This window comes from Crotalus tigris, unplaced genomic scaffold (genome assembly GCF_016545835.1).
Source record: "Crotalus tigris isolate CLP2741 ecotype Arizona unplaced genomic scaffold, ASM1654583v1 scf7180000024434.1680833, whole genome shotgun sequence".
NCBI lineage: Eukaryota > Metazoa > Chordata > Lepidosauria > Squamata > Viperidae > Crotalus > Crotalus tigris.
Window position 1 is genome coordinate 1,233,014 of NW_024100602.1, and position 19,096 is coordinate 1,252,109.

The 19,096-nt window shown below is 35.9% G+C and overlaps 1 protein-coding gene across 5 annotated transcripts in view; it reads left to right on the forward strand.

Annotated features, from left to right (window-relative positions):
• Window positions 1-19,096, forward strand: part of ARMH3 (armadillo like helical domain containing 3) — a 150,163-nt gene that overhangs the window by 27,429 nt on the left and 103,638 nt on the right. For all 5 annotated transcript variants that reach the window (XR_005555157.1, XM_039331096.1, XM_039331099.1 and 2 more), the window contains exons 16-20: window positions 1,346-1,404; window positions 2,373-2,438; window positions 5,797-5,866; window positions 10,542-10,602; window positions 11,953-12,041. Coding sequence is in view for 4 of the 5 variants with exons in the window: in XM_039331096.1 (XP_039187030.1) it covers window positions 1,346-1,404; window positions 2,373-2,438; window positions 5,797-5,866; window positions 10,542-10,602; window positions 11,953-12,041 (345 nt within the window). In the remaining variant the exon portion in view is untranslated. The remainder of the gene's footprint in view (window positions 1-1,345; window positions 1,405-2,372; window positions 2,439-5,796; window positions 5,867-10,541; window positions 10,603-11,952; window positions 12,042-19,096) is intronic.

A 19,096-nucleotide genomic window follows, 5' to 3' on the forward strand; every position in this document is an offset into this window, starting at 1 on the left:
AGTTTGAATCACTATATTGACATTAAGCATTAAGAGAAATTTCTGCAAATTATGGTTTGATTTAAATTTCATTTTCAATATGAAAGTTTTCGTTTACCCCTGTTTAAATGTAGAATGTTTATAAATTCTATTTGTCCTTTTTTCTGTTAATTAGGAATATGATAATAGTTCAGTATTGAATGCTGCTTGCTATAGTGGAAGTGACTAATTATCTGCCTCAATGGTTGGAGTTTTCACAATTGATGCTTAGTTCAATTCTTGAAATATTTAGTGTAGCAGTACTTTATAATGAATCCTCTAATTACTATTATTTTGTTGGTGTTTTCTATTTGTTAATAGTCTCTACTTTGACAATGAGAACAAGCAAATTCTGGTCCAATATGTAACTACATAGAATAGTCTTCACTGTATGTTTCTTCACACCCGTAACAGGGTCAAAATTGGCGTTGTTCTCAGGGAACCTGTGCTATTGTATAATGCATTTAAGATTTGGAAAGTCTTTTCAGGGCTAAAGCACAAAGCATGGCACTGCTTAAAGCAATTATGTAGCTAAAAAAATGCTGGTAAATAAACATATCACTAGTATGTAACTGCAGGAATCTAAAGTTAAATGCTTGGCATGAAGGAATAGTGCGTGCAGTGTAATCCCCAAGGATGAGACTTAACTGTGACACCTGAGCAGTAAATCTCTGGATTTTGCAGTGAAAAGATAACAAGACCCTAAAGTATTATTGGTCTCTAGAGCTGCTCTCTTTCCTGGAAAAAGAGCATTTCAGCTTGTTTTTCAATTGTCATCAGTGGATGTCAGGTGTGTTACTGGTATTTAAAGGTACCTATATACAACTATACAGTCACATGTACTCATATAAAATGATTCAGATATTGCAACAAATTAAGGTTGACTACAGAAGTTATGATTAATGTAGACTGATAGTCTGCTTTCTCAGCAGGAAGACTAGAGCAAAAGAGCAGTGTGGAAGTGTATGAAAGTCATGCAATTCCCAGTTTATTAAACCAGGGTTCATTTGGGTGGGTCATTGAGAATCTGCTACCTCATGGCAAGCAGCAATGCTGGCTGCTGTTTGATAGTCAAGAGAATCATCATCTCTTTAACAATGGAAAAGACTAAAAAGAAGATAGCTATAGGGTTAAAAATAAAAATAACAAAATCGTTATTATTGTGGGATTCTAAGTAATATCTTTGAAGTACAGTTGAAGTACCATGTTGTATCATCTCTTGCTCTGTTGTGCTTATGGATTTCTGTGATTTCTGATTTGTGTATTGACTTTTTCACATGCTGAGGAATGGTTACATATATTATGACCTCATGATATTCATTTGCAGATGAACACCGGCTCCATAGTGGAAAGCTCTGCCTGATTATCTTAACCTGCATAGCAGAGGTAAGTTTTCCCTGTCCATATCTTCCATCTCAGTAGCATATTTAAAAATCAATAACTTAGGATCTATGCATTCCTTTACCTTCCTCCATCTCTGAAACTGAACGATAATCACTGCAGTTTTGAGAAATAAATCTTGGTGAGATTTGGCTAACTGAAAACATAGTTCTCATTTAGCTACTATTTTTATTAGGATAAAAAAATTCTTAAGACTGTAAATATTGGACACCACTTGTTTGTTTTTCATATATAAAAGGAGGTCTTCTTTTCGCCTTAGAAAACAAGGAGGCTTGAGAAAGGGAACTTAGAGTCAGAAATGGGAAACTTTTGAAATGTAATAGTGCTTTCCTCTTTCCATTTTTATGAGAGAAAGAGTATTTGTTCATATCTATATTTCGTAGATGGAATTACCTTTTCTGATTCACTCTGTATTGGCCTAACAATTTGATAACTTGTTAGACTAAACATGTCATGATTCTTAGCCTCCATCAGTTTTGTTTTTTAATAATCTTAAATCCATGGAAGCTGCCAGATCGTGGATGTTTAAAATGGTAGCTCAAGCTGCCATAAAACAACCATTGAATTCATTCAAATGTTCATCATTAACTGTTGCAATTGTCTTCTGAGTTTATTGAAGCAGTAATTTGAAAACAATGCATTGATCATGTAATTATGGATTATTTAATTATGAAATTGAATGGGAGGATCATATACAGTACAGTGTATTTAGGGTTGATTCTGGAATGAATTTGCTTCAGAATTAATGTTGCTACTTCAGCAACAGAGCTTCCTTTAAAAAGGTGGTTCTGATAGGTTTGTGCATTATTTAGTAAAGAAGTATAGTAAATACATTTTTGTGTGAATTTTGTAAAACCTCTTCAGGTTCCTGATGCAGATCAGTGATAAAGGGCAATACTACATTGATGTTATGTGTGATTTTGCTTACTTTGGTTATTTTTCTTTTTCCATAGGACCAGTATGCTAATGCTTTTCTGCATGATGACAATATGAATTTTCGTGTAAACCTCCACAGAATGGTAAGTTGTCTTGATCAGAAACTGTGTTAGGGCAAAGTCAGCTTTAGAATATTTTTTTTCTCTTTCACTTCTTGGTTGTATTAGTGATTTGGGTTTGATGTTTTTCAGCTGATTTGTATTTTATCCCTTGTAAGTTTGTTTTTTATTTTATTTTAATTTAATTCTGTTTGCCACACAGAGTCACTTGTTGATGTTTAATCACAATAAATAAAATGGATGCTTTGGTATTAAGCATTTGCATGGTGATGTCGGTAAACATCTGAGAGTTTCTGGTGAATGTTAAGTGTACTTGGTGATCTGGGCTTATTTTTCTTAATCTTCTCACCCCTATTCCAGTAGTTCATTGCAGAATGCAAGACTGGCTCATAGTCAGGGTCAAGCAGTCTCATCTTAATTTCTTGAGTGGGGTGAGCTTGTAGAACAATTTGCATTGAGGCAATGAGAAACAATTAGATCTAGGGAGATATTAAGGAATAATATATATGTATGTATACTTTCATATGTGGACAAGGCAGTGTTAAAATGATATGACAGATGCAATCTGCTATCCCATGGGATTTTTTCATGGGTTCCCAGCTGTTTCAATGGTTGCTAAAATGTATCACTTCCTGTTGTTTTTAACATTTTTAGAAGCAATCAGGAAATTTACTAACCCTATTAATTTCTTTCTGTTTCATCCTATACCAGTGGTGGTGAACCTATGGCACGCGTGCCAGAGGCGGCACTCAGAGCTATCTCTGTGGGCATGCATGCCATGCTCCAGAGATGGCAAGGGACTGGCCCCCGCCTCCCTGGCCCTGCCCACCCAGTCTGCCATGACCACCGTGGCCACGCTCACTCGGCACCGGTGATAAATAAGTGGGGTTTGGGTTGCAATTTGGGCACTGGGTCTCTAAAAGGTTCACCATCACTGTCCTATACTATGTGACTACAGGAGGAAAAGGTTAAAAATAGAATGGAGAAAGAGTGGAAATTCCTAAAGCACTCATTTTTAGAGTAACTGTAGGATTTAATTTTGTTTCAGCAGCAGACAAAGTTAAACCTTTATTAACACACTCTCTGGTGTTCTTACAACATAATTGTCAAAGGAAAGTGAGTTTAACCACAAACAACCCTGGCCTGTTTTGAACTAAATCTGATGTATTCTAACTCATGCACTGACTGGGTTATGTTAAAACCTCCCTGAGTCAAAAACCAAGGGTGAAACTTAAAATAATGCAAGATTTTCGTGAGAGAGGTGGACTCAAGGTACCAAATATGAAATTGTATTATGATGCTGTAGTATTAACATTGATCAGCGATTGGGTGAATTTAACAAATATAGAAATACTTCATTTGGAAGGTTGGGACTTACTTTTTGGATGGCATGCCTATTTAATATTTAATAAAAAAGTGGATTGGGTTTTTAAGTCTCATATTATAAGAATCTCTTTGCTTAGAGTGTGGAGGAAGTATTATAAATGTGATTTTAAAATACCATTATGGGCTATACCTCGGCATGCCATAGAAGGCATAAGGAAAGGGGTTAATATGGATATGGTCTCTTATGCACAGTTACTTAGATGGGATGGCCAAGACTGGCAGTTAAAATCTTTGGAAGAATTAACACATGAAAATCTAATTTATTCATGGTTCCAATATAGACAAATAGTGGATAGATGGAAGATGGATTGTAAAATGGGCTGGCTCAGAGAAGATGAAATTCTTCTAAAACAAGTAAGAGATCAAAGGCCAACCCATATAAAGAGAGTTTATGGGGTTTTAGTGGAATTGGATTCAGAATCTGAATTAGTTAAAGATTGTATGATTAAATGGGCACAGAATATTGGTGAATCGATTTCAATGGATACTTGGGAACTTATTTGGATAAGAAATGTTAAATTCACACAAGCGCAAAATTTAAGAGAGAATTTTTATAAGATGTTTTATAGATGGCACCTTGATCCAAAGAAAATGTCCATTATGTACTCTAATTTACAGCCGAAATGCTGGAGATGTGGACACTTGGATGCTACTTATTATCATATCTGGTGGACGTGTAAGCATATAAAAGCTTTTTGGATTAAGATATGGTGGAATATTCAAAGAATTTTTAGAAAGAGGGTAAAATTTACTCCGCAATATTTTTATTAGGTATTGTTATTGATTGTGATGCTAAGGAGGTTATATTGATGTTAAATTTGATTACAGCCGCTAGGCTGTTAATAGGACAATATTGGAAGAAGGAATCCTTGCCTACTTTACAAGAGTGGTTTTATAAAGTTTCGTATTTGGCAGAAATGGCAAAGATTTCGGCTTTTTTAAAGGAGCAATCTCAAGAGAAATTTTTTGCGGTATGGGAAAAATGGATAAATTTTATACAACATAATTTGGATATGGAAAAATATTATTTAGCTTTTCTATAACTTGTAATGATTGTTTTTTTTTCTTTCTTTCTTCTTTTTTTTTTACGCTTTATGTATTATTATTCATATACTTTTTTATATATGTTTTATTTTTCGTCTACCTTTTTCTTTTTTTCTTTCTCTCTCTCTTTTCTTTTTCCTTTTTTCCTCTTTTTTTTTTTTAGTATATATTATTCACTTTAAAGCTTATGTTATGTATACTATTATTATATATATTATGATTACGATTTTTATTATTATTATTAATTATCTTATAAATTGTAAACGTTATTTTTAAAATTTGTTAAATAATCCTATATTCAGTTCTGGGAAGTCGGGGGGGGGAGGGCGGGGTGGTTTGGGAGGGGGGGGTGGATGTTTATTTGTAAAATTTCTGAAAAAATTTAATAATAATAAAAAAAAAAAACCTCCCTGAGTCAACTAATCAAAGTATATTGGGCAAAGGCAGCCTGTATCATCTTGTGTGAATAGCTGCTGCTTCTGTTTTTGCAGCTGATAGATAAAGATGTAACAAACAATCATAACAAGAAAATCTATCCAGCTATCTCAATATTTTCTCTCTACTCTGGTTGGTATTGCAGTTGCCTAAGCTACCTTTTTGCTCAAAGCCTAATTAATAAAAGAACTGCTGTAGGATAGAAGAGGATAGTGATGTTTACAGAGAGAGGAAGAGAAGTAATATGCAGTATAATGCTATAACAGAAATTCCCAAAATTACATACTTGCAGCATACTTGCTTCTGACATCAGAATGCTAGCAGATAAAGGTTGGATTTGCATGATGATGTCATCATGTGAACATCATGATTTTTCCACTATTGTGCCCAACTGTGGATACGTATATGAGAGGATGAAAACATTCCTTTTCTGAACAGTTTGATTTATATGGAAAATAGTGGTTTGGGTGATTATTGCTTTATACCTTCTGACTAATTCATATTCACTTGTTTGAAGCCTATGAGACACAGAAAGAAAGCTGCTGATAAGAATCTTCCCTGTCGACCTCTAGTTTGTGCAGTGCTGGGTAAGTAAGCGTACCTGCCAGATTTTGTCAACAGCTTCTTCACAGATTGGGGGGGGGGGATAAAGGATTGGTGCAAGAAGGGAAATATTTATAACCTAATTCTGAAATGTATTTCATTTACCAATATAATACAGTTCTATGCTTCCCACCTATTGCTTCCTTCTTTTGGCAAGAAGTAGAAAACATTTTAGACAAACTCATCCCAAACTAATTGCAGAGTGAAGGAATATATTTATTTTAAAATACTTTTATATCATAATGGATTAGATGGTTAAATTCCTTTATACAGGCAGTCCTTGACTTATGACCACAGTGGAGCCCACATTTTTTGTTGTTAAGTGAGACATTCGTTAAGTGAATTTTGCCCCATTTTGTGACCTTTCTTGCCACAGTTGTTAAGTGAATCACTGCAGTTGATACGTTAGTAACCAGATTGTTGAGTGAATCTGGTTTCCCCAATGACTTTGCTTGTCAGGAGGTCATAAAAGTTGATCACATGACCTTGGGACACAGCAACGGTCATAAATACGAACCAATTGCCAAGCATCTGAACTTTGATCACATGCTTATGGGGATACTGCAAAGGTTGTAACTGAAAAATGGTCATAGGTCACTTTTTTCAGTGTCCTTGTAATTTTGAATGGTCGCCAAATGAACTGTTGTATGTCGAGGATTACCTATATAGGGTGAGTGCTGTATATAAATACAATTAAGTATAGAATGTTTTTATAGAGGACTGAATGCCTCTGTTTTACAGTTTTTTGAATACTGATAGAGGAAAACTAGCAAAGCTGTTTGGGTTATTTTGTTAACTCAGAATAAATATATTGTGTTTATGTATTGGAGTAAAATATTTCTGAGTGTAGGTGATGTTGTAATTTAAACTGCTATTAAGATTTTTGTCAGATATTTTTATACATTGGAGAAACAACTTTTTGATACTTGTTTCCTATAGGAACTTGCCAATTTGATATAATGCCAATTGTAGCAATTACAGTTTTTTTTAATATAAGTAACAGTGGAAAAGATAAATAAAAATTGGAAGATGGGATGCTTGGAATTCTCACAAGTTTATTCCTTGGAATTAATACCTTCACAGAGACATCTATCTAGCTAAATTAATTTTAGATGATAGTCAAATTATATATCAGTAGTATCATAAGAAGCTGGAGTTCATGTCCATTTTTATCCATGAAACTCACTGGGTAACTTTGTGCCAGGCATTCTTTACTGTCCCAATTTATCTCACAGAATTGATATGGGATAAAAGGAAGTGAGATCTACATGTAAACCTCTTTGGGCTCTTGGAGGAAAGGCAGGAAATGCAATAAAACTACTGAGGGAAAATTTCTTTCATGTTAGATCCCTGATTTATTATGCCAAAAAGAAGAAGGAAAATACTTAGATCAACCCTTAGTTTGCCATTGGAGTAGAAGTAATTCCATTATTTTAGTTTTAACGTAAGAGAGTAAGAAACTAACAATAGTGCTTTGCAAAATATTTCATTCAAAAACATTCTGACCTTGGAATGTACTAAGCTGAATGTGCCTAGTGCTGCCTTTATTATTTTTACAAATAATTCAAAGCGATGAACATATCTAACGCTTTCTTCCTCTTATTTTCTCCACAACAGTAACCCTGTGAGGTGAGTTAGGCTGAGAGAGATTTGACTGGTCCAAAGACACTCGGCTGGCTTTTGTGGCCAAGGCAGTATTTGAACTCATGGTCTCTTGCTTTCTAGCCCAGTGCCTGAACCACTTAACTGCTCTCTTTATGGAACATTTGAGGGTTGGAGTACTCAGTACGGTATGAAGGTTCTGTGATGGACTGTTTTGTAGATCATGCATACTTCTAGTTCATAGACAAAATATCTATCATTTTCAGACAGATAAGCAACTAATTAGATAGGGAGACATAACAGACATTATTTCTGTGATGTCTCCCTATCATGAAAATGGAATTGCTGGGATATGTGAGGATTAATAATAATACTAGGAGCAAGGTCCTTTCTGAAGGAGCAGAAAGGCATTACAGCAGAGATTTGTGGTCAAACAATAAATTCTGGCTGGCGCAGGCTCTCTGAAAAAAGAAAGATCATGAGATTGCCTACTTGCACCCTTTGTCAGTAATCTGCAGAAACTGAGGTCTTTGTTGTTGGCTCATGAAATCAGTTGCTGATAGTCAAGAATTTTCAACCAAGCTCATAGCTGTAATGGAGCCTATATGGACATAAGGTTTGCATGAGCCTCATTTTCTGAATAATTTCAGATGTAATTAATTTACTGCTAAAGAGATTTTCTGAGCAGGAGGATCAAAAAAAAATTCACTTGGTGAATCATAATTTTTTCTGGATTACAAGTAGAGAAAGATTTTTAAAGATTTAAAAACTTTTGACAAAAAGCTTAATAAGTGGATGTAATAACATTTAAAATAGGTTGTTGTTAGTTGCGAAGTCGTGTCCGACCCATCGTGACCCCATGGCCAACGTTCCTCCAGCCTTCCTGTCCTGTACCATCTTCTGGAGTCCATTTAAGCTCACGCCTACTGCTTCAGTGACTCCATCCAGCCACCTCATTCTCTGTCGTCCCCTTCTTCTATTGCCCTCAATCTTTCCCAGCATTGGGCCCTTCTCCAGTGAGTCCTTCCTTCTCATTAGGCGACCAAAGTACTTGAGTTTCAACTTCAGGATGTGGCCTTCTAAAGAGGAGTCAGGGTTGATCTCCTCTAGGACTGACCGGTTTGATCGCCTTGCAATACAGGGGACTTGCAGGAGTCTTCTCCAGCACCATAATTCAAAGGCCTCAATTCTTTTGCGCTCAGGCTTTCTTATGATCTTAAAATAGATAAAGGATATTTATTTTGAAATATTATTTTTTGGTGAAAGTGTGAACTGGACCTTTGTGGGATGCTTTTTGTTTACTATTAAAAAGTGCAAACAATTGGATTTTACGAAACAAAAGTTAAAAGTAATGTAAGTTTGACAGTGATGTTGTAATTACGGAGCTGCTGATTGTGATGCTGTCTGTAACTATGGAATACACTTGAGGCAAAAGTATTAAGTGTGCAAGAAGACAAAGTAGAAAAAAGTATCTTCCCTTTACTCTTTTCTTTTCTTGAGACATTTTTAGTTTTGGATTATAATAGCAACCAACAAAAAATGGCAAAAATGAAGGAAGAGACAGGATCGCCAGAGCAACTTGCAGAGAGGGGAATTATGCCAGATTTGTTTCAGAAATTTGTTTGAGCAATTGGCTTTATATGACTTATAAAGATAAAAGAGGAGATGAAAGAAGTCAAACAAATATTGGAAGATGTAAAATAAATTAACAACAAAGTGGAAATTTTAAACAGACGTTCTGGACAAAGAATTGGAAAGAGAACTAGATAATTTGGAATTGAGAGAAAAGGTTTTTTGTTTGAGATTTATAGAGATCCCAGAGGATTCTGGTGAATATGTTAGAGAAAAGATTATTAAATCTTTAGCAATTTTTGGGGGGATTGTGGTAAGGAGGACACAGAGGCAAAAATCAATAAATTATATAAACAAAAACAAGATTTGTGAGAAAAAGAAATATTCCAAAGGGTGTGTTGGTGTGTTTGGTCTGGAAGAAGACAAGGGATCAAGTTTTACATCAGCATTTTAATAAATTTTATTTTTTTAAAAAATGATTCAAATACACGTAGGATTTAGAGGAAAGACTATCTACATTTATTGCTGGCTGGAAATCTCTTTTGGACTTTTGGCATAAAACAGAAAAAATGAATTTGTGGTTTGTGGTTTTGACGATTAAACAGGATAGATTATAGAAAAAAGAGACGTACGTTGTAACCACCGAGAGTCAGTTTGGTATAGTGATTAAAGTGCTGATCTAGAAGCTAGGAGATTCTGAGTTTGAGTATCATCTTAGGCATGAAAGCTGTCTTGGTGACTTTGGGTCAGTCATTCTCTCTTAACCTCAAACAACTTCATAAAAATAGAAGAGGAAGGAGCATTATGTTTGTTTTTTGTTCCTTTGAATTACTTATAAATGAATAAAGATGGGATAAAAAAAATCTAAAAATTAAATAAGAGGTAAATTTATAACTTGACTTCTGTAAAGATTGGAAGCTTCTTTGCAACTTTTTTTCTTTTCTATTTTTCTTTTTTCTTTACTTTTGTGCACTTTTAGCTTCTTCTTTGATTTTTTTCTGGTTTTTGTGGCACTCTTCTTGCACTAGGAAGATAATCCAGCTGAAGCAGTGTCTTAGAAATTGTAAGGCAATGACAGTCTGATGTCAAAGAACAGGGTTTTTTTTTTAATTTCCCCCTTCCTCTATGCCCTTGCTTATGACTTTTGAGCAAGGTGCAACTTTTTTATAATGTACTCATTTCTGTAACACTACTTCACATTCCCTGAAATACTGAATGGCTGAATGTGATAAAGGGAGAGAGTCCCTCCTCTCTTCCAAATTATAGTTATATTTCCTGTCCCTTAGTTCCTTATTGTACAAGGTGTAGGATTTCTCTCTTCCCAACAAGTATAGCTTGGAATCATTATACATAATAATGTTATGTCTAGGGTTAGGGTTAGGGTTAACAGTGGATAACACTAGCCAAGAATGATAGACTTTTCAGTTAGAATGGCAACTGATTATAAATCCTGTATCTTTAAATATTTGTATGACTTTTTTGCAGATCTGATGGTGGAATTCATAATAACACACATGATGAAAGAATTTCCCATGGATCTCTATGTGTGAGTAACAACTACACGAAACTAGCCAATTTTAGGAGCTCTTCAAAATTCCAAACAATGATATTTCTGTTCAGTCCATAAAAAAATTAAGAAAAATGATTTGAATCCCCATTTTACTTTCCTAAATTATTTAACATCATATGGTAGTTGCTTATCTCCAAAGGGAACATCATGGTGGGTTACATACAGTTGCATGTAAAAAGGCCCCTCTGGTCAAATTTTATGTTTCAATGCATACCTAAGTGAACAGAAGCTGATATATCCTCTCCATGGTATAAAATTAAACATGACACTTTTCTGGAAAATGGAATGCAGACTTATTATTTGTGTATAGATTATTGAAAAAAAGGAAAAGTGAAGATGGCAGGTGCAGAAGCTTTGACAGCCTTACATTCAGTATTTTTTAATACCACCCTTGGCAGAAATAATAGCTTCCATGTATTTCCTGTACTACGGCTAGCTAAAATTCTTTTTATTTTTGCCTTTGGAACTTTTTTCCACTCTACCTATTCCCTACAGATATTAAATGATTTTCATATAACATAATTTTAAGCCATAATGAGTAGATCCTATATCATATTAAGCCTAAATAAACAAGCCACAGTTTAGCATTATGAGTGAACCAGGGTGAACTTTTAGTAACTCTGAGTATATGATATTGTGACGGATTGGAGTGCTGTAGCTTTTAAACTTCTATTAGTGGGCATAGTTTTTGTTAATCTAAATAATCTGCTTAATGTGCTAAGCCTCTGTTAATTATGATTTATTGAATAAAAAATTATTGATTAACTTCAGGGGACATGTTAAGCCATAAATCATGATTTGCAAGTATTAATGGTTGGGTTCATGCAATACAAAGAGCCCAAAATAATAAAAATCATATTTTGAATTTGGTGTGAATCCAATTAATATTATATCCGGTTTAGTTGGAAGCACTATTCTTTGGTTTGACTGATTTGAATTCCAATTTTTTTAAAAAATGCTGTTAAATGTGTTTCATTTTCCTTTTTCTTGGAACCTAGATTATTTATGTGGAATATTAGCCAAGTATTTAATCCACCTTCAGATTTCAGATTTCCAACTAAATACCCCCAAATTTAATAACTCCACATCTACTTCCTTCTTTTCTTTCACATGTACCAGTGGTATACTGATATCCTGAATACTGATAATTTGAGTTACTGTTTTACAAATAGTTGGGCATATTAATCTGTTTCAACATTTTCAGCCTTGACCTCACTGGTTGCAGTTCTATATGACACATCCTTTATAGAGCTACTTATTGAAAGTATACACCACTCCCAATTCTTTGTTGCTAATTATGTTGGGGTTCCTTTCTTTTTGCTGCAGATGCTGTATTCAAATAGTACACAAGCTGCTTTGCTACCAGAAAAAGTGCAGAGTGAGACTTCATTACACTTGGAGGGAACTCTGGACAGGTACATTTTTAGTCTTACCATCATAAGGCCTGACATATTTCTTCATAGGATCAGTGTTCATAGTTTTAAAATAAACCTTAAATAACTTAAATGCAGTGCTAATGTATACTGCATTCCAGTACTTGACTGTAGGTGATTTCACCTGAAAACGCAATTTGGAGAGTCGAGAAAAGTAAATTAATATTTTTAAATTCTAGCTTTGTTTTTTGTTAGTGCTGAGACTGTTTTCCATGTAGAGAAACCTTTGTATGGGAGCCACTGTGATAAGTTTCATATTTTAGAATCAAGATGCTGTAGATGTTCACCTCAACATAGAGCCCGTATTTTGGAGGCAATTCTGTTAGGCTCTTTTTCTCTGTGTGTTTTCAGTGTACTGAATCTGTGTTCTGACAGGAGGAGAACCATGTTAACCAAATCAGAAGGAGCCTGGTAGCACATTCTCTAACTCAGTGGTTCTCAACCTTTTTAATGCCGCGACCCCCAACCGATCGTAAGTCAAGGACTACTCAACCGGTCGTAAGTCGAGGACTACTCAACTGGTGCAGCACCGTTTGCAGAATGGGACTTTTGGCGGGCTCAGCAGGGCAGAGACAGCCTGGACAATCCTATTGGCTTTTGAAAGCCAATAGAATTAGACTCTGTTTAAGAGAGTCTATTCTATTGGCTTTCAAAAGCCAATAGAATAAAAGGGAGTAGCACAGCTAAGGAAAAGGGGGGAAAAATGGCAGACTGCGTTGTTTGGCAACCCCCGTGAAATGGTGTTCAACCCCAAATGGGGTCCCGACCCACAGGTTGAGAACCACTGCTCTAACTAATCAATTTTATGAAAAAGCATAAGGTTTTATGAGCTGTGCAGGTATTGGATGAAGTGAGTTGAAGTTCATGAAAGTTTATGCTGTTTCTTAAAATAGATTACTGTTTCCTGTTTTCTTATTGTTGGCAGCATATTCAAAGATATGGAAAACTACAGAGGCATGCAAGCAGGTCTTTGCATAGCAATTCTGCCATACACTATGCTCATAATGGATGTTTTGCAAGTGAGATGGGGGATATTAAAGCTTAATTCTCAGAGATTAGCATGTGTTTTGGAAATGAGCTAGATTGCACCAGTAGACTTATCTAGTCTCTTATTTTGCGTCATTGTTCCTTGCTATGGAACAAGATTTTGAGTACAAGTAACTGTTCTCTATTTAGAAAAGTCTTCCATGATTTAATTAAGTTTTTCTCAAAAAGCTCAGACATTGTGCCTTATGTCTAAGAAACTGCACATTATACTTGTAATTTAGGTTTTAAATTAATTTTTTCCTGATAGTGCTGTTGGAAAGCTTTGTTCTTAAAAATACTGTGGATAGCTGGCTAGCAGTCTCCCTTATGGGAACTCTGTACAAATAGATGAAACTGCTGCTATTTTCTGATCCCACATAAGTTAATGAATATTTCTTTTTGTGAATATTTCCTTTAGCAGATTTCTAAATGTATTCTGTGCATCTTATTGGCAAGCTAGTTGATAGAACTGATGTTTGAACTGGATTTTCTGAGAACTCTATAATTGTTGCCTCCTAGTCCCTGCTGCCCTCTGTTAGTTGCCTTAGGATAACGATATAACTGATGAGAGAATGTTGTATCACACAGTGCACATCTCTAAGTATTAGAGATAAAAAGTATAAGATGTGTAAGATATAAGATAAATATATCTTATATATTTATATAATATATAATATATAATATATTTATCTTATATCTGCTATATTTAATGCTACCTAAAGTAGTTTTTGCAGAATCTCGTTCTGAGTTAAAGCTAAATGAATGTTTATTTTATACAATAAATATGTGGGTAGTACAGAATAATGAAATAATAGGATTTAATAGCCATAGGACAAAAATTGTCTATATCTAGACAACTGGATGTGGGTTTTCCTTTTGTATCTCATTGTTCAAATTCATAGTAGTTGTCTGTAGAATACTGGATTTAAATATTATTCCATTTCTCTCTAAAAAGTTGGTATCCTATCGTTTCCTTGATCAGAAAGTATGGATTGTACTGACTTTATTCATCATTACTTAATTACCAAGGTTCAAAACACTTCATAGCATTTGTCTTGGAGGGATGAATGGATAAAATTCTGACATCTTGGTTATGCTCATTGAGCAGTGGCCTAATACTGAATCATTGAGTCTAGTTTGGCCAAGAAGAATCTAGATCAGAGATGATTGATTTTTGTTATTTGGATGGTTGCACTAAGCTTTGCATACAGATAGTACTGTACCTATCTGAATCCTAAGAACATCTAATGAGACCCTCTATCAGGTTTCCTCACCAAATGAGTTGAGGTGAGTCTCTACAAGGGAGGGGCAGAGTTTTTTCTGTTGTATACCCCATTTATCAAATTCCCTCCTAGAGAGGCTTGACTAGCATCCATCCTAGCATTGTTTTAATTACAGGTGGAAAACCATTTCATTTTTCCAGGCTTTTAGATGGCTTTTAATTGTGCTTTAATTGCATTTAAAGGTTTATATAGTGTTTTTTATTTTGCATTTTACTGTATATGTTTTTATTCAAATTGTTTGTATGCGTGTGTGTGTGTGTGTGTGTGTGTGTGTGTGTGTGAGAGAGAGAGAGAGAGAGAGATTTCTTGTAAATGGAATTTTGGTTATAAAAAGTTTAAATAAATGATTGACATCCCTCTACCAAATAACTGCAGATTGTATAACCATCACTACCCTTCAAGTTAGAACTAACTGAATGTAGGATATTGTGCACATCAGCAGGTGGATCGTTCACTTGTTTGATTAAATATATTGTGGTAAACTCATTCCACTTGTTTGTTTCCTGACGTAATGAAATTTAGTTTGGGAGATACTTTTGAAACCCTAATTCAAAAAATGGTCTCAGACTGTTAGCCCTAGCTTAATCTACTGTCAATATTTTCTTTCTAGTTTAATTACAAATACTAACTTTAAACTGCTAAGAACCCAATATTTAAATAGGTAATTTTTATTCTGTATAATAAGAGTGTTCAGTTGTCCTTTAGAAATGGCCCTAATTTGTTTGTCCTCTACTAATATATGGAAGTAGATCGCTCATCATCTTCACCAGGATCTTTGGCATCTTTTTGAAGCTCTGTTAGTTGTAGAGAATGCTTGCTGGGAAGTGAAGGGATCTAATGCTAGAAGTGCAACTTTTCAGTACACTTGGAATAGTCTCCCAAAGGATATCAGATTAGCCCTTCCCTAATGACTTTTTAGATGGATGTTAACAATTGACCTCACTAATAAAGCAACTAGTTCTCATCCTAAAACACTAATCTATCGGTAATAAAGATTTTTAAATCCCTCTTACAGGCTCCTTTAGGAACTATGGGGCTAAAATTCATAAAAGACTGGAATCTGGAGCAGGGGTATCAAACTGCCAGCCCGCGGGCCGGACAAGTCACGTGGAAGCCACGCCCACCCCATTACCAGTAATGGCAAAACCGGCCTGATACATTGCATGATGTCATGTGACGTTGTGCGTTTGACATGTCTGCCCTAGAGGGAATAGCAGGAAGAAGGCCCTATTTAAAGCAACTTAAAGAGAGAATCCCAGGGAGAAATAAAGGCAGACAGATATTTGTGGGGGATTGTGATTGGCGGAGGCCTTGAATACAAGGACCAGTAATTTGGTATGACTCAAATGGGGCTCAATACAGGCCTTGCTTTGTACCGAGACATGAGAATAGAGTTCTGGGCTAAGATCAGGAGATAAGAGGAATCAGGAATATCTGCCAGGAGACTGACGGTTAGGTATAAAACAATCAAGGTACTTTACAATCTCTTTCATTAGAAAACCCCCAGATCCTTGAAAAAATTTATCAGGTAGAAGTTTATTCACATAGTTATGGGACTAATCCATTGTTTGATTGTGGATTGCTTTAGATATTTTATTCTAATCAGAAAGCAACATTTAACAAATTGGAATAAATAAGCAATGTGTCATCATAGAAACTGTTTTGGCTAGCCTCAGTATTGACTCTGATATTTTCTGCTGGCTTCTGTATCAGCAGAATTTCCAATCTGTTCTAATATTTCCACTGTCAGGTGGGTGCTTTGTGAGGGTAAGATTTATAGAAACAAGAAAAAGCAAAAAAGGGTTTAGACAGCATACAGCTACTGTAGTTCTCAACTTATGACCACAATGGAATTCTGAATTTTGGTTGTCAGTTATTGCATTCATAAATCAAGAGGCCACATGACTGGCCTCAATTTTGTGATCATTTATCTGACAGTCATAAAGCAAATCACTGCAGTCATTAAGCAAATCCAGTATACCAAGGAGTAATTTTTGGAATCTTCTATCAAAATGATTTAAAAATGTTGAAATCGCAGTCACATGACTGCAGCATGCTGCAGCTGGTCTTGCAAGCCAGTTGTCAAGCACCCAAATGTGATCACATGGCCATAGGGCTGTATGTTATAGTTATAATTTCAAGGATAGATTGTATGTTATTTTTGAAGTCCATCATAAATTTGAGCGATTGTTATGCAACCAGTTGTAAACTGAGGACTATCTGTAGTTTGAAGCACTCTAGAACATGATATCTAGCATGTTTCATGTAATAAAAGCTACAGTTAAGCCAGGGCTTCAATTAGTTTTGTTGCTTTCATGGAAGCCCAGTGTACCAGATTATCTATGGAGTTGCTGGTTCAGTTGCATTTTACATGCAGCAGTCAAGTTTCACATTCATGTATGTCATTTTCTTACACTTATATGGTGACCCATAACAAAGGTACCTTTTTCCTGTCTAAGTTATATGCTAAGTGTGTCTCAGCTTTTGTTTATAAGATATGCTTGGATGTGTTGTTTTAAAATTAGTTCTCAACTCACTTTTGGCAAAATGTCTTTGCTTTCTTGATATTGACAATCAGCCTGCCAGTGTAAACTGTTGTTGTTGTTGTTAGTTGCGAAGTCGTGTCTGACCCATTGCGATCCCATGGGCAATGTTCCCCCACGTCTTCCTGTCTTCTACCATCTTCTGGAGTCCATTTAAGCTCACACCTACTGCTTCAGTGACTCCATCCAGCCACCTCATTCTCTGTCGTCCCTTTCTACTGTTGCCCTCAATCTTTCCCAGCATTAGGCTCTTCTCCAGTGAGTCCTTTCTTCTCATTAGGTGGCCAAAGTACTTGAATTTCAACTTCAGGATCTGGCTTTCTAAAAAGCAGTCAGGGTTGACCCCCGTTAGGACTGACCGGTTTGATTGCCTTGCAGTCCAGGGGACTCACAGGAGTCTTCTCCAGCACCATTATTCAAAGGCCTCAATTCTTTTGCGCTCAGTCTTTCTTACGGTCTAACGTTCACAGCCATATATTGCAACTTGGAAAACCATAGCCTTGACTATATGTACTTTTGTTGGCGGGGTGATGTCTCTGCTTTTTAGTACCCTGTCTAGATTTGCCATAGCTTTCCTCCCCAGGAGCAAGCGTCTTTTAATTTCTTGGCTGCAGTCCCCATCCGTGGTGAAACTGGAGCCCAGGAAGATAAAATCTGTCATTACCTCCATTTCTTCCCCATTTATTTGCCAGGAATTAAGAGGGCCAGATGCCAGGATCTTGGTTTTCTTAATGTTGAGTTTCAAGCCAATTTTTGAACTCTCCTTCTTCACCTGCATCAAGAGGCTCTTTAGTTCCTCTTCACTTTATGCCATTAGAGTGGTATCATCTGCATATCTTAGGTTGTTGATATTTCTCCTCGCAATCTTAATTCCAATTTTTGATTCATCTAGCTCTGCCTTTCTCATGATGTGCTCTGCATATAAGTTAAATAGGCAGGGCAACAGAATACAGCCTTCTGGACTCCTTTCCCAATTTTGAACTAGTCAGTGGTTCCGCATCTAGTTCTCACTGTTGCTTCTTGACCTGAATATAGGTTTCTTAAGAGACAAATAAGATGGTCTAGTATTCCCATCTCTTTAAGAACTTGCCACAATTTGTTGTGATCCACACAATCAAAGACTTTAGCATAGTCAATGAAGCAGAAGTAGTTGTTTCTCTGGAACTCCCTAGCTTTCTCCATGATCCAGCATATGTTGGCAATTTGATCTCTAGTTCCTCTGACTCTTCGAAATCCTGCCTGTACTTCTGGAAGTTCTCAATCCATATACTGCTGGAGTCTAGCTTGTAGGGTTTTAAGCAGAACTTTACCAGTATGTGAAATGAGTGCAATGGTGCGATAGTTTGAACATTCTTTGGCATTGCCTTTCTTTGGAATTGCGTAACAACTTGCAACGAAGGCAATAAGTGCCGGCCATGCAGGATTGGAACGGCTGGCCTGTGCGACAAAGAGCTACAACTGCCCAAAGGAAGGAATCCCAGTGCATCCTGTGCAAGAACTAAGGAGGGGGGCCAGGGTACAGCCAAAAGGAGGGGTGGCCATAGGACAGGAGGTGTTAGGGAACCAACCCTTGCCTTTCTAACTTTAGCGTGAGAAACCTGCTGGTAGACGATGCTAAAAAAGTTGTTCATTATAATTAGTTAATTTGATTTAATAATTAACCTTTTTTAGTTTTCAGAACTATTAGCCTTGATTACTGCTTGTTAATTCAGTGAACATCTCTAGGAGATATAAGCCCTATGATCTGAGTTATCCAGTTTAATGTAATTACCACATTATCTGTGAGATTTTGCCCTGTTTAAAAAGAAGTGGGCCAACTTTTAGAAGCAGCATTTCATGTTTAGGCAAAGTTTAAGAATTGCAGGAATAGGTTTAGATTTTTGTATTTCTTTCTTTGGATTTTGGGAAGTTCTATCTTTATGGGCCTTAGAAAATCTGAGCAACAACAAAGCTAGTGGAGGTGACAGTATTCCAGCTGAGCTATTCAAAATCTTAAAAGACGATGCAGTAAAAGTGCTACACTCAATTTGCCAGCAAATTTGGAAAACTCAACAGTGGCCACAGGATTGGAAAAGGTCAGTTTACATTCTAATTCCAAAGAAAGGGAATGCCAAAGAATGTTCAAACTATCGCACCATTGCACTCATTTCACATTCTAGTAAAGTTATGCTTAAAATCCTACAAG